Source organism: Diabrotica undecimpunctata, chromosome 2, assembly GCF_040954645.1.
Source record: "Diabrotica undecimpunctata isolate CICGRU chromosome 2, icDiaUnde3, whole genome shotgun sequence".
Taxonomy (NCBI): Eukaryota; Metazoa; Arthropoda; class Insecta; order Coleoptera; family Chrysomelidae; genus Diabrotica; species Diabrotica undecimpunctata.
The window spans coordinates 140,780,519-140,797,179 of record NC_092804.1 but is presented as its reverse complement, the minus strand read 5'-3'; the positions used below and the strand labels follow the sequence as shown (position 1 = coordinate 140,797,179).

Below are 16,661 nucleotides of genomic sequence, written 5' to 3'. Positions count from 1 at the left end.
TAGCTCTAATATTTCTTGTCTCATCTCATCTCATCTCGTCTCATTTCTTCTCATCTCTTTGACTTCTTCTCTTGCGGTTTTATCTTTTAACTTCTGGATGTCCGGACGTTTTTGTGCTTTTCTTTTATGGACTTTTTTCATGTGAAGTTTGAAACGTCCTAGTAAAGATTATGGTCTGATGGAACTATCTGCTCTCGAATATGTTTTTGCGGATTTTACGGAATTCTGAAATCGTTTGTTGATGATGATGTAGTCAATATGGATATAACAGTATATAGGAATTATGTTAAATTTTACGCCCAATTTCATTTTCTTCTTCTATTAGGGGGTTTATCTCAAACACGGTTTTTAGGATATTTGGGTGTTTTATTATTGGTGAGTGGTATTTTAATTAGAAATTTGTCATATAGAACACCAATTTGTGATTGATTATATATCGGGCGATGTAAGGCTCGTATAATCGAAATTTATACATCGAAAATTTGTTTGATATTATTTCTATGTTTAATTTTATGTAGTTTACTATTGAATATTAACCAAGTGTATCCTACCTTATGTACTTATTTTGGGGTTTGTGGAAGAGAAGCTTCTTGTTTTTTCTTAAAATATTATAAGCGCCAAATTCAATAAGGTATTTGGTCTGATTTATGATGTCTTTGACAAATTCTCATATGGTTAAATAACGCAGAAATAAAGCAAATAAATAGTGTAAAGGGAATAACCTATTCTGTACCATTTGTTAAATTGTTTAAACAAAAAGATTTTCTAACGTTTTCATAGTTCCTTCAAAGTGCTAACTATTGACCCATTAATGAAAGGCTAGACACTTTTTCGAGAATGCAAAAATTAAGGGGACAATAACACTCTTATGATCAATGTCATGAACTAAATTACTAATATGAAATATTTGAAATTCCAGTCAGCGATTTCATCTATCCAATTATTACTTTCAATTAGACCAATATTACCATGGTGACCGGCATTATACAGACATCAATAGAACTAAAAAAACGGTTAATAAACGATAGAAATTACAAAAAAATCTCCATAATAAATTGTTTTACCAAAAATAAAAATCGACTGTACATACTATTCACACTTTGACTCAAGTAATAAATTAAGTAATATTTTTAACAATTATTTGCTATTGGCATCCAGCAAATATTATTTATTAATAATATTCTATATAATATAAGATTAATATTCTTATTATTAGTCTATTTTGCTATTTTAGTTTCTGGGAGAAACACAATTAGCACTACATTTTCTGTTTAATATGTATTAAACTATTAGGAACTTTACGTTTTATTATACGTACTGCTCACAATATTATTGCCAACGTGTGTTGCTACACAGTAAGGATGTGCCTTCAGTCAATCATTGTACTGTTTAATTTGAATTACCCGTTTTTTTCGTTTATAGAACTCGGCTGTCCCATGGCAAAACACAGTAATTGCATTTTTACAACAATTGAGAAAATTCGATTTTTATAAAATGTACAAGCCGTAAGAAATTATTAAATAAATTCAAACACAAACTTGGCGGTGTGTTAGACAACCTCTATTCACGTTTTTTAAAATATTATTGAAGGAAATAATCCGCCTTAGAAGTAGAGATCGCAAGTGAAAACTAATTTTGCGTAGATTTAAAAAAAATTAAAATTGATTTTTCCATAACAAAACACAGTAATTGCCTTTACTAAATTTTGCATAGATTTAAAAAAAAATTTAAAATAAATTGTTCCATAACAAAACACAGTAATTGCCTTTACTATGTTTTGTAATTAGTACATACCTAAAAAATACACCATTTTCAGAACAGTAAGTGCTGTTAGTTTGTTTTGCAAAAATAAATTAAAACTATATGATAAAACAATATTTATTTTAATAAAATACAGAATATAAAATACAAACGTACCAACGTAAAAACTGTGATTAAAAATTAGGAACTAACAAAAAAAAACAATCTCTACTTAAAACAAAAACAAATAGTATTACGAAAATGACAAAAGGAACGAACTATACAAATACATCGGTTTGGTAACAGCAAAAAACTAAAGAATAGAAACGAAATAAGCAAACGAACCGATATATTTTATTAATATTGGAATCTATGACATCCATTTGTTCATGCTCCACCAAGTCTAAAGATGTTTCTGAGTCTGATGGGCTTTGCCAAAAGAACTTTCGGATTTCTGGCATTAATGGTACTAGGTTTTTCAAAATGAGTGCCTTTTTGTCGCTTGAGATTCCACGAATATTTAAAGTTTTGGTAGTAAACGTACTTGGACAGCGTTTTTTTTTTTGTAAAAAATCTAATTCCTGATAATGGTCCTCAAAATCTGTTTTATATTTTATACAATTACTTCCTCGTGTAAAAAGAACTTCTACCAGATTTTGTAATAGAAAACCCGTTAAAGGATCCTCTAGTTTCTTAGTTGTATTTTTTTTATTTTGCCACAAGTAAAACTCTTTTAACTGAAGTACATCTACATTTTTTCTAGAGTTATTCACAAGTTCGGTCAGTTCCTGAAAATAATAGATTATTCTGTTTCTTAGTATTTTTTGCTCAATATTGCCATGAATTCCATCAGCATACATGTGCGTATGGTCCTTTATAAGTATCTTATAAAAAAATACAAAATAAGAGACATCTCTTTGTTTTTTTATTACTTCTAATAAAAGAAAATGTGAAGAAATAGAGCAATTGCAGGCAAAACATGATATTTTTAATGTACATAAAAAAGTGAAAGAACTTGCAGGTACACAAAAACGTAAGCAGCCAAATACCCTGTATAATGTCAACGGAAACATAATAACAGAACTAGAAGAACAGTTGAAGACATGGAAAAACTATATTGAAGAACTCTTTGCAGATGATAGACAACAATCTGAGCTAAGTAATATACAAGGAGACGAAGGTCCAGAAATAACGGAAGAAGAAGTAATGTACGCACTAAAAAGAATGAAAAATGGTAAAGCCCCAGGTCCAGATGAAATACCAACGGAAATTCTTAAACTAATAGAAAAAGACTCGATTCACATTTTGGTTAAACTTTTCAATAGCATTTATACATCAGGAAAAATACCACAAGAATGGCTTTTATCCACCTTTGTTACTATACCAAAAAAGATAAATGCCAAACAATGCAGTGATTACCGTACAATCAGTCTGATGAGCCATGTACTGAAAATATTTCTGAAAATTATACACTCTAGAGTACACAGAAAACTGGAAATGGACATCAATAATACCCAGTTTGGATTCCGAAATGGACTTGGAACAAGAGAGGCGTTGTTTGCACTGAACGTTATGTCTCAAAGATGTCTTGACATAAATCAAGATGTATTCATGTGTTTCATAGATTACAACAAGGCCTTTGATAAAGTGCGGCATGATCACCTAATCAGACTCCTGACAGAAAAGAATTTAGATAAACGAGACATCCGACTAATAGCAAATATGTACTACAATCAGAAAGCAGTAGTGAGAGTAGAGAATAATACCACTGAAGAAATCGAAATAAAGCGAGGTGTGAGACAAGGGTGTATACTGTCACCAACCCTGTTTAATCTCTATTCCGAAGACGTAATGAATAGAACACTCTCTGAGCAATCCGTAGGTATTAAAATAAATGGTGTTAGATTAAACAATCTGAGATTTGCCGACGACACCGTTCTGATCGCAGAAACACTTGAAGAGCTACAGACATTGGTGAATAAGATAGCAGACTGCAGCGAAGAATATGGACTATCTTTGAACATAAGGAAAACTAAATTTATGGTAATATCGAAATCAACACAAAATGTCCAAAATTTATATTTACACAATGAAATTATCGATCGAGTTAGCAAATAAAAATATTTAGGCACTTTTATAAATGAAGACAACGATAGCTCAGCAGAAATCAAAATAAGAATAGAAAAAGCCAGATCCATATTCACTAAAATGAAGAGAGTGTTCTGCGAAAGAGATTTGAGCCTTGAAATGAAACTTCGCCTGATGAGATGTTACGTACTTTCTGTGCTGTTCTACGGAATGGAGTCATGGACGTTGAAAAAGATTGATACCAAAAAATTAGAGGCATTTGAACTGTGGATGTATCGCAGAATCCTGAGAATATCATGGACCGAGAGAGTCACAAATGTCGAGGTCTTGAGAAGAATGAATAAAGAAAAGGAAGTCATATTTACGATCAAAAAACGAAAACTGCAATACTTGGGACACATTACAAGAGGCGAAAGATATGAACTGCTTCGAATAATTATGCAAGGGAAAATAGCAGGAAAAAGGTCCATAGGAAGAAGACGAAACTCCTGGCTAAAGAATCTACGGGAATGGTGTAGCTGTAGCAGCAACGAATTGTTTCGGTCAGCAGTTTCGAAAATACGTATAGCTCTGATGATCGCCAACCTTCGGAACGAAGATGGCACTTGAAGAAGAATAAAGCGTCAACAATCTACTCAGCCTTACGTCCACCTAAAGCTTCGTGCTAAAGTACACAGAAGCTGTTATTTTTATATTGTTTACTTAAAGTAGCAAATGTTAGGGTTAATACAACAAGTCGGATAGTTAACATTGTAATTTTACTTTGAGTCATAATAGGCAAAATAATCACTTTTTGTAAATCCATAGAGTATATACGTTTCGTCGAACTTGCTATTTCGGTAAAGTCTTTTTTATCTAGATTTAGCTTTACTGCTTTAGTACGCTGGGAATTTAGCTGATCTTGAATTTTATCGTCTTCTTTATTTTCCAACGTGTTCTTTAACATTTTGCACTCTTCACAGATATCCGATTTGGTATACTTCGATTTTACAAACAGAGGGATGTTTTGTTACAAAATCATCAAACATTTTCTTATATGTCAACTCTCTCGGTAAATACCTAACACTAGGGGCATTTTTTCGACGATACTGACTCACTGATGGCTTAAATGGCTCAATATGGTCATTTATTATTTCTCGATTGGATTGCTTACGACAGCCACCTCTACGTTCCTTGATCTGATCTCCACAAGGTCCCTTTTAATTACTGCTACTAATTTGGTTATTACAGAATCGTTGGTATATCCTAAAGTATTTAAAAAAGTATGTCTGCATACCTCTATGTCAGTAGAATTTTCTAGCGGTAAAGTGTAACACCTTGATTCACACCTTTTACGTTTTGCTGACTGGGTTCTGCGTTTAACAGGAACCAGCTTTATTTGTTTGTACAACCACTTTCGTCTACTCGTGTACGCTAAATTCCAGTACTTCATCCAGATATTGTTCCGATGTTCTTCTGTTATTTTTTTGCACATTCTACCACATTTATCTTCACATACGGCTCTCATAGGATGTTTTTCCTTATCCCTTTTACTTTTTTCTTTTCCCCTTGGTCTATTTTTATTCTTTCTTGTTTGTGTTGTGCGATTCACTTGGTTGATTATTTCTGTATCAGTACCATTAACCTAAAACAATACAAAGTAAATAGTAAATTTAGTTAATCAAAAAATAAACCAGAAACTTACCAACCAAGTAGCATCTTCTTTACTTTGCAGAAGGACATTTGGTGATTCAGCCGTAACATTATTGTTATCTTTGTTCTCATCCTAAAAAATTATTTCATTTAATTTTATTGTACCCATATATCATTTTAATGTCCTAAACCACATTACTGAAAATCCGTACCTGACCTGACATGACTCCTGAACTGGCTTTTTTTTGGTATTCAATTTTCTTTTCTTTGCCTTAATTTTAATTTCGTCATAATTTTCGCTATCGCTTGAAAATGATTGTGGTGTGAGGCAGTAATAATCCTTATCTTGGTCACTGTCATCGATTGGGCTTTCTATGCGATTAAATTTCAAATATTTCAGTTCCCGTGCCAAATCGTCTGAAGAACAAAAAGTTTGCAACCTTTTTAAGTATGTTTCCTTTTGATTTTCACTTTCATAATTGGACCAAAAAAAAATGAAGATGTTTCAAAATTTACTTTTGGAAAAAGTGAAAACTCATCGATATTCTAAAAACATAAAGATTTATTGACGATACAATAATAATTATAAGCATCGTCTCATGGGGCAGCATCCTAATCCTATCACTTTGGTGAGTAGATTCGAACTGCTTGAAAAACACGCTGTGTTTACATTACAGTTACATGGTTACAGAGTAGAAGGGGTTAGACTTTCCGCATAAATAGAAGACGATTTCTCAAATTATAACACAGTAACTACAAAAACCATTACAAAACCCAGTAACTACTTAGCAGTTACTTGGTTTTGATATGGGATATGGGATATATGATATAAATTTAATATTATATCATTTTTATCATATAAATAAACACGCTGCATAACTAATACATATACTGGACCACTCTTACCAATGCAAACCTATGCAAACCTGCATACTATTTTAACTATCACTTTCTAGACTTTCTGCTTCAGAGGATGAACAGTAATTACTACCGCTATGGGTAGAATAAGGGTCTTCAGCAGTTTCAATATATTAAAAAATAAAAATAGATAATTTTAAATTCAGGAATATAACCTAATTTTTTTTTACTATTTTCTTATTCTATGGGGTAAATATTTACGTTTTTTCGTATTATACATACACAATAATATTTCTAAATACAATTTTCCTGTGCAATTTTCCATATTATATAGATCACACTTAAGTAAAATTGTTGAAACACGTTTTAACAAGGCTGTTGAAACACGTTTAATAATGAAGGAAAATGCTGGAACAAATAGAAGCCTGTAGTATATACACGACAAAAATAACTCGTTTAAATAGAATGAATACAGTTGTTAAAAGCATGAAAATACAATTCAGGAATAGTTAGTAGAAATATGTTTCATTTAGAAAGCAATGGAAGTGTGTTTTATGTGAAAAATTTCAATTCTAAAATGAACAAATTGTATTCGCTCCGTGCGTGACTGACGCGACACCTACCGCCTTCATCTGACAGTTTTGGACCTACCAATTTTTAGGTTAAACATATGACATTAATGACATATGTTTGACATTGTTAAATACAGGCGAAATTGACAATTATTAATAATTAACTTTTTAATTATATTTTTTCAGTGTATGTACAAAATAAATGTAGTATTAAAAACTGGGTTTCTCAAAATTCATCATAATATATCTTTTCAACCACAAACGGAAAAGAAAGGGAAAAATTTAGTACTGGCAAATCAAGTTTATCACGTGAAAGAGCATATATTTAAAAACAGTAATAGTAAAAGTTATGATATAAAAACTAAAGTCATCAGGCACTCTGCAGTTAGCTTGAAGCCTTATAAAATATCATTTAAGGTAAATTATTTAAATTTTTCCTATTTCAATTGCATAAAAATGAAGTTATGTGATATTAACTTTTTCGTATTAACAGCACGGATCCATCTTTTTGTTTTCTCTATTTTATATGTAATCTTTGGGAACCTATAAAAACTACACTTACTATTTTTGCTATTATTAGAACAATTAAATACGCAATATGTATTTGCACACATTTTTGATAAAATTTGTGCGTAAAAAGGTAGGTCCAATTGTGTCATATTTCGCCGCTACGCACGCTGGCATCGTTTCAAAGTACCCCTACCATGGTCACGCACGGAGTGAATAAGATCATTAGATTAACTACGATGTACGGAACTGAATGTTGAATTGTTCAAAAGAGAGAAGAACGACGAATAAGTGTTGAAAAAATGTGAGAGTACTTCTAAATTTCATAGAGGAACTCCAGGTACACCACTAACTAGATATCAATATGAAAAAGTATAGTTTAATTATTCTCATTGATCCAAGTTTTAATTAAAAAAAATTATAGGTATTTATGCAACTCTTGCTTTCATTATACATCTGAAACATTTTATTCATCCAAATATCGGTACTATATAGTAGTTTTTTGTTTTTTTCTTTAAATTCTCATTTATTTTAAAAGTTGCAAAAGGTTTTACTGGTTAGTTCCAGTTTAATTTCATCGAATATTCTACCCATCGTATAAATTTCTTTCTTAAAAAAATCAGGCACATACTTTCGTATTGATTCTTTTAAAATAATTTAAGTTTTTTACAGAATAAAACAAGGTGCTACCAAGGGCCACCAGAGCTACTGCGATAACAAATAACAAGAAATATCTGTGTCGAGAAACTGATGAAATGTTGATAAGGATTGTAAATTATGTTGAAGTATATGGTGATTATGGATTACAAAAAAAAACACAATACAATCACTGTTAAAACATTTATTCGCAAGCAACAGTAAAGAATTTATAAAGCAAAGTGCGTGGCTTTTACTTTAAAATAGGTACCATGATTAGAGATTTTTATTTAGTGGGACGCGTTTTCTGCTGCAAGAGTTGCGTTTAACATAGCTGCTTTTCTGGCTGCTATAGCAGCATTTCTCATCAAGGACAACCGAAACTGCATAAGCATGACTAAATAAGTAGCCATTGATGTAGTAGCCTAAAACAAAAAATTATATAAAAACTAAACAATATCGGTGAAAAAGACAATGAATCAATTCTAAAAGACAATTTGCTAACTTATAGATACATAACTTTAGCGGTCAATTTCTTTTAGGGGTAATATTTAGTGGTAATAATGGGAGACCCCAATGCAAAATTGGGAAAAGGTAGATCTGAGAATATCATTGGAGAACATGGATTAGGTCAGCGAAATGAAAGAGGCGATAGGCTGTTTCAATTTTGCCAAGAACAGAATATTACTATTATGAATACATGGTTAAAATTACCTGTGCACAGACTATATATATATATATATATATATATATATATATATATATATATATATATATATATATATATATATGGAAATCGCCACAAGACAATGATAAAAATTGCGTCAGAAACCAAATAGATTATATCATGATCAACCAGAGATACTGAAATAGCATCCAAAGCGCAAAAACTTACCCCGGTGCAGATATCCCTTCCGACCATACCTTGCTCGTCGCCAAAGAAGAGAGAACAGAAATCAGACATGAGCTTAATCAAGGATATAGAAACGAGACAAAAGATATCACAAGAACTTAACCACGAATGTCGAGCACTTAAAAACAGACAAAAGGAAAATGATGTACCAGAATAATCCGACGACTTAAACCAAATATGGAAAGAACTTAAGACTGTATTTCTAAAAGCTTAAGACCACCTTAAATACACGAATAAAAGAGGCAAGAAACCGTGGATAACTAATGAAATATTAGAAATAATGAATGTAAGACGACAACACAAGAACAAAGACTGGAATAAAATAAAGTAATACAAAGACTAATAAGAAAAAAATAGTGGAAGCAAAAGCACAGTGGCTTGTAGAAACTTGCGAAGCGATATAAGACCTATAAAATAAACATGATGATAGACTTCTTCATAAGAAAATTAAAGAAATGTGTGGGATCAGAAACGCTAGGCAGTGTGACACAATAACAAGTACGGATGATAGAGTCCCGACCACAATAGAAGAAATAAGCGTTGAATGGCGAACATACATACAAAACGTATTCTCAGACGATAGAACAATAAATGTTGATAGAGGCGATGAAATACGCCTTAAACAATATGAAAACCGGAAAAGCCTCTGGACCTGACTACGTCCATACTGAAATTTATACAGCTTTTGGAAGAAGACAATTTAGAACTATTATCAAGACTCTTCAACAGTATATACAAGACTGGTACAATTCCACAAGATTGGTTAACGTCTACGTTTGTGCCTATACCCAAATCAAACTACGCAGAAAAATGTAACGACTTTCGATTAATAAGTCACATGCCCCATATTCTGAATAAAAATTATCCATAACAGAATTTACAAAAAATGCGAAGAAGATATAGGTCCGGAACAATTTGGCTTTCGAAACGGTATGGGAACTCGACAAGCTTTGTTCAGTTTCATTGTTCTCATGCAAAAGTGTCGGGATCAACAAAAAGATGTCTACTTGTTCTTTATAGATTATGAAAAGGCTTTGACAAAGTCAAACACGATGAGCTAATAGAATGCTGGCAAAAAAAGAACCTGGATCCGGGTCAGAACTGAAATGGGTGATACTAAAAACATAAACATCCAAAGAGGAGTTAGAGAACGTTGTATACTATCACCATTATTATTCAATTTGTACTCAGAGGACATCTTTGCACATGCTCTAGATGAAGCACAAGAAGGAATAAAAGTCAATGGAAAAATCGTGAACACTATCAGGTATGCCGATGATACAGTACTGATTGCTGGCAGTGAAGAAGAACTACAAATTTTGTTAACCAAAGTAGTGCGAGAAGGAGAACTATACGGCCTTAAGGTGAATGTAAAAAAAAACCAAAACAATGGTAATTTCAAAAAAACACCATTTATAAACATACTAGTCAACAACAATCAACAATAAACAAGTGAAAAAGTTTAAGTATCTAGGCTGTTGGATACATGAAACCTTAGATCAAGAACAAGAGGTTAAATGTAGAATAGAACCTGCAAGAAACACCTTCTTAAAGATGCGACAGTTACTCACTACCCGTAATCTTGATTTCTCCCTACGATAAGTATGATAAATTGTTATGTATATAGTGTACTATTACATGGCGTGGAAGCTTGAAAGTTAACAGTCAGCTCGTTACGACGTTTAGAGAGCTTTGAGATGTGTGTATTTCGTCGTATGCTGAAAATTCCATGGACCCACCGCGTTAGAAATGAAGAAGTTTTAAGGCGTATGAATAGAAAACGTGAACTCACAGAAATTGTCAAGAAGCGTAAAACGTCTTATGGACACATATTTAGACACGACAGGTATAACTTCCTTCAGCTTATTATAGAAAGGAAAATAGAAGGCAGACGCGGCCCGGGTAGACGACAAATGACCTGGCTGCGAAACATCAAAGATTGGACAGGATTAGACTTTCAAAGTTTAATAAGGAAAGCCCAAAATAGGGAAGACTTTGCAGAGGTCATCGCCAACATTCGCTAAGAAGACGGCACCTAAAAAAGAAGAAGAAGAAGGTAATATCCCAACAATGATGCAATTTCAAGGATTTAGACGTTTAATAGCAGTTAAATTTTTGCTTTTAAAATATTCCGAATTTCATGAATTTGAGTACACATAAGTAAGCTTTGAGACCAAGACAGATTTTTGGAGACGGACAATATACGATTACGATGACCACTACACTCCCTCCAGGGGGTAAGGACTGAAGAGAGATATAGAGAGAGTGCTTTGTTTCAATAATTTATTATTCCGAATTATAAATAATGTTATCCATAAAGGGACAATAAACAGATTTTTAAAGAAAAACGTGCGATTAATAAACTGCTATCGTAGCTATTGGAACTATAATATAAATTTTTTTTTAAATCATTAAAATAATAATTTATAATAAACAAATAGAAAATAATAATTTTCTCTCAACTTCCAAACCAATTGAAGATGGCTAGAAGCTTTGAGGAATACATGCTTGTCTCAGCAGAAATTGCATAACCAATAAAGTGACCAAATATGGTATAAAATCTCAAGCACTCGTATATGCCCAAACCTGACAGTAAACACGGGAGTCTATATTATTAAAAAGCTTGAAGAACCGTTTGTCGTCTAATCGACCAAACGCTATGGTCAGAAGACAAGTGAGCCTATATTCTGATAGAAACAGAAACATTATTTGCGATAATTGGTATATTAGCTACAGTTTATTTGAAGGGCTGAGAATCTTATTAGAGTATCGACAAATACAAAAGTCCGAAAAAATTTATTACTAGAAATACTAGAAGTAGAAATATTAAGTCCAGCTTTTTTTATTGTCAAGTAAAATTAGAGAGGATGTCAAAAAAGCCATCCAAGAAAAAACAAATGTTGGAAAAAAAAATTGTAAATTTTGTGTTGTGTTCGTGATAGTAGAACTACATAAATCTGTCAGGGTGAAGAAGAATTTCTATATTTGGAACATACACGTGAACATTGTGCTCATTTTTTAATAATATTTTTTCATTTCCTTATATCAACTAATTGTATTTTTGTACAAAAAAATACACACACAACAAAGGTAATGCCAGGTCAAGTGTAGTGGAGATTCCCGGAGTAAAGCGTTCTAAAGTCCGAAGATGAACAAGGTTACGCCTCGTGGAGATGGTATCATGACCACCAAACTACCACCACACTCTCCAATCAAACACATAACGTTGGTTTAATTGTTTCCAAAAAAAATGTACTAAACATCTCAGTTAAAAGATTTCGGTATATAAGTAAGTGGGTTTACCACATGTGGGTAGATGGTTAAAATTTTCACGTCTAATATTGGGTTAAATAAACCGACGCGCTCAAACTTTGTGTTTAACTCTAACAATATAACAATATACCATCTAAGCATTAAAAAATTTGTATTTCTTGATAATGTTATATTTATGATTTATAGTAACAATGATTTATATTAACATACCATTCATACGTTCATGCATGACGTGATAATTATTTAAATATATTTGTACTAACCGATGATATAAGTCTCCTGTTAATATTTGCGTAACCATTTAGATTCATTATTGGAGGATTCTTGTCAATAGCTGTAAGAAACATATTTACTTCTTGACGAGTTCTTCGGTCCACAGCACCTGTTAAAAGTTTTACAATTCTGGGTACACTGTTCAAGAATTATAATAAAAAAAAAAACAAAATCTTTAATAACAATTTTGTTATTATCTGCATGTTATAATTTTTTAAGCTAAGCTTCTATACTGACGTTTTATTAATTTTTCTCTGTTGAAACGATCGTCATGAAAGAAGCGACACGAAATAATTGGAAAAGTCCATTTACATGACGAGGAGAGTCCGTTATACAAAGTGTAAATTTTGTCACTTTTATTAAAATCTATTGCAAGGATATTAACTAACAGCGGTTTTATGTACTTTCGAATGAACAAAAAATTGATAAAATAAATAAATAAATTTTGGAATCAATGATTGTTAAAAAATTGATCGTAAAATAAAAAAATAATACATAAATGAAAAAACTATTTTATTCAATTTTAAAAATGATATTTAAAATTGAAAAATTCCAAAAATTTCATATGACGCTTCGCGTTAGTCTTGTTTTCTGAATATTATGTAATATAATATATAATGTAATATATTATATAATAAATATTGTGTGTGTGTGTGTGAGAGAGAGAGATGGCATTAGACAAAAAATCTTTTTGCCACAGAAAAATAATAAATATTATATATATAATATTCTTTTGTTTTTTGTATTTTTTTGTTATTTTACATATTTTGTGTACATAAATGTTTAATTTTTCTCAGTTTTTTCTTCAGAAAATGTGAAAAATACTGGCTTGCAGTCGAAAAACTAATCATAATCATTTTCTTTACAAGATCTCTAGGACGAAAAATAAAGTACACTCTAAGGCAAAATGGCTTGGCAAGATCAATATCAGTCAAAATTGTATTTTAAGTTGGTGGAAAAGAATATACAGATTGTATATTCTTTTCATTCTAAATTTTGCAAATTATACTATAATCAATACATCATATGATCTTACCTAAATTCACGTTTAATAATCTCTCTCGAAATTCAGGTCCCATTTTATATGATGTCTGGTGCGCCGCATTGCATATAATAAATAACAAAGACATGCAGTAAAATGAGATCAGAAACAGGCCAGCTTCCTTAAGAGACAAGCCATGATCTAATATTTCTGTTAAACAACCATATGCTGCAACCACTGTGGTCAAAAGAACTAGAATACAGTACATTGCGTACATGCCACTATACGCTCTTCCTAAAACAAAAGTAAAAAAATGTTCATTTTAGTTCACTTTCCAACATCATATAGTTTGTGATAAATAAGTAAAATTTTTCATTATATATATATATATATATATATATATATATATATATATATATATTATATATATATATATATATATATATATATATATATATATATATATATATATATATATATATATATATATATATTTATCAATAAGTTGAGTCTCCCCCACAAGTACACATGAGTACTTGTGGGGGAGAATTATGGGTATTAACTATTGGGTATATATTAACTAAATTAAAAAAAAAAGAATGATATAGCTACTTCATTCTTTTAGTAGAAAACTTCTATCATTATCATCACTTTCAATCTATAAAAGTAAAATTGAGAAATACATATAGAATAAAGCCTAATAAATTTACAAGAATGTGTAGGTGAGAATTATAGGTAATAATAATATTGGAATAATAATCTTTAAGTGCCGATTCCTTTAAGAAGGTTGGCTACCATTACGGCTATCTTCACCTTTGATACTGCTGTTTTACAGCAGTATCAAAAACAGCTCAACAGAGTTAGATTTGTACCATTTGTCTCAAATTATTCAGCCAGTAGATAGATAGATTTAGAGAGGTGGCGATTTGGCCTATTTCACTGCGACCTTTTTAGATCTATTGTAGTCCTCTAGTCCTAGATAACATTCTCTAGCCTGACCCTCTTTAAAAAGTCTAATAGTTTCAAGACTGTACCTTCCATGTAGCTATATGCCGGTGGATTTTCTTCTCCTAATGCAAAGAACTGCACATTTACCAGACTATCATAATGACATAGAATCTGCTCTGCTGTTTCTTCTTCGAGGTGACAGAATCTGCACAGATCATCATCTGATAATCCCATCAGCTTCAAGTGCCTATTTAGCTTACAGTGCCCTGTTAGAAGACCTACTATGGCTTTGACTGTTTTCCTGTCTTTGCTTATTAGGTCTGTCGTAAATTTTGGCAAATATTCTATAATGATCTGTGTCGACGACAACCCATTTTGTATTTGAACGGTCCGCCACTGCAGCCCAGCCAGCCAGCTAGTCGGTACAGACGACAGATGACAGAATGACATTCCATCACCAGCCGTTGAGAAGCATAGAACTATTTGTTATTGTTTTCATATTTTTGTGCAAATTCATAAATAAATGCAGTATTTTAGACTATTAATTAATTTCAATGAATACAGTCCACTACAACAATAAACATTGGTCCATTCGACCCGATATTTGTGATAAAATCAGTGCTAAAAGTGATTCACAGTTAACGGTCAAGTGAAAGAACACGTGGGATTGCCGAACAATATACAGCCAAAAATACCGGTGAGTTCCCATCTGATTCCTATACCTATTTATACTGTTTTTGTTTGTGTAAGTTGCATAAAACTATTTACAATCTATATATCTATTTAAATTCAATTCGAATCTATTTGATTAATAAACAATGTCGGACGAACACTTAAAAAGATTAATTAGAAAACGCGCTGGTCATAAAGCTTCATTTACAATTTTCTCCAAATTTCTAGAGTCTATTAAATGCAAATTAGAATTACATGATGTTGAAAAAATCGAACTAAGCGACAGAATAAATAAACTAGAAAATACATTTTTAGAAATTAAAATTATCCAATCAGAAATAGAAGAATTGGCAGACGATCCCGAACCACACTTTGTGATAAGGGAAGAACTTGAAAACAATTTTTATTCACTATCGGCTAATGCCAAAGCATTGTTAAATAAATTCATTTCGGATATTGATGATAAAAAGTCGGTGACAAGCGAGCATACAAACACTTCTATTTCTGACGGGGCTTATCGTTTACAAGGTGTAAAACTGCCAACAATACAAATTCCAAAGTTCGACGGCACATACGAATTTTGGCTAGAATTTCGAGACACTTTTGAGTCACTCATTCATACAAATGATAGTATTACAAATATTCAGAAGTATCATTATCTTCGGGCATCATTACAAGGAAATGCCGCCGCAGTCATAAAACCTATCGAATTTTCCGCAAACGGGTACAATTTGGCATGGGACTCTGTATGTGATCGATACAATAATAAAAAACTCTTAATACACAATCATATTAAAGCTTTATTTTCATTGGAATCTATTCACAAAGAATCTTTTGTAAAATTTCGTAAATTAGTAGATGATTTTTCAAAACATTTAAAGTCACTTCAACAATTAAATCAGCCGTGTGAACAATGGGATGCCTTACTTATATTCATTATAACATCAAAACTAGACGAAACTACTATTAGGGAATGGGAAAAGCATATTGCTACTCAAACGGAACTACCAACTTTATCCGATCTAAAAGGATTTTTAAAATCAAGAGCAGATTTTCTAGAGGCAATTGAAATGAACATTGAAACAAAAAATAAAAGTAAGGAGAACAGGACGACTAGGGGATTCTTAGCAACAAAAACAAACTATACATGCATCTCTTGTCAAGGCGACCATAGCATTTACACTTGCGAAACATTTTTAAATTATCCAATAAACGAAAGGTGGAATTTTATTAGATCAAAATCATTGTGTACAAACTGCTTGCGATCGGGTCACTCCAATAAACAGTGCAAACTCGGGCCATGTCGCAAGTGCAAAGCACGTCACAACTCACTTTTACACAATAATACAAATGATAGGAGCATCATTATAAGCCAAAATAATTCGGGCACGTTCAATAGAAATTCGAATATATCCAATAGCAGTATTAATACAAATCCATCACAAAGTACAAGTGAGCCAATAAATCCAGTAACAAGTAACAATACATTTTGTGGTAACAGCATGCTTTCTTGTTCTGATACAGGCTATGTTTTTCTCTCAACAGCAATCTTAAGTGTTAAAGATAT

The 16,661-nt window shown here is 31.8% G+C and overlaps 2 protein-coding genes across 2 annotated transcripts in view; one reads left to right on the top strand and one right to left on the bottom strand.

The window, feature by feature from the left end:
* Positions 1-16,661, top strand: part of LOC140434951 (ADAMTS-like protein 4) — a 1,118,363-nt gene that overhangs the window by 304,433 nt on the left and 797,269 nt on the right. The gene's annotated exons all lie outside the window — the stretch shown is intronic.
* The window catches only part of Gr21a (Gustatory receptor 21a), a 55,739-nt gene continuing 47,333 nt past the window's right edge, over positions 8,256-16,661 (bottom strand). The window contains exons 5-7 of the mRNA XM_072523592.1: positions 13,529-13,768; positions 12,483-12,601; positions 8,256-8,458 (exon numbers count right to left, since the gene is read on the bottom strand). Of these exons, the coding sequence (XP_072379693.1) occupies positions 8,324-8,458; positions 12,483-12,601; positions 13,529-13,768 (494 nt within the window). The 3' untranslated portion in view covers positions 8,256-8,323. The remainder of the gene's footprint in view (positions 8,459-12,482; positions 12,602-13,528; positions 13,769-16,661) is intronic.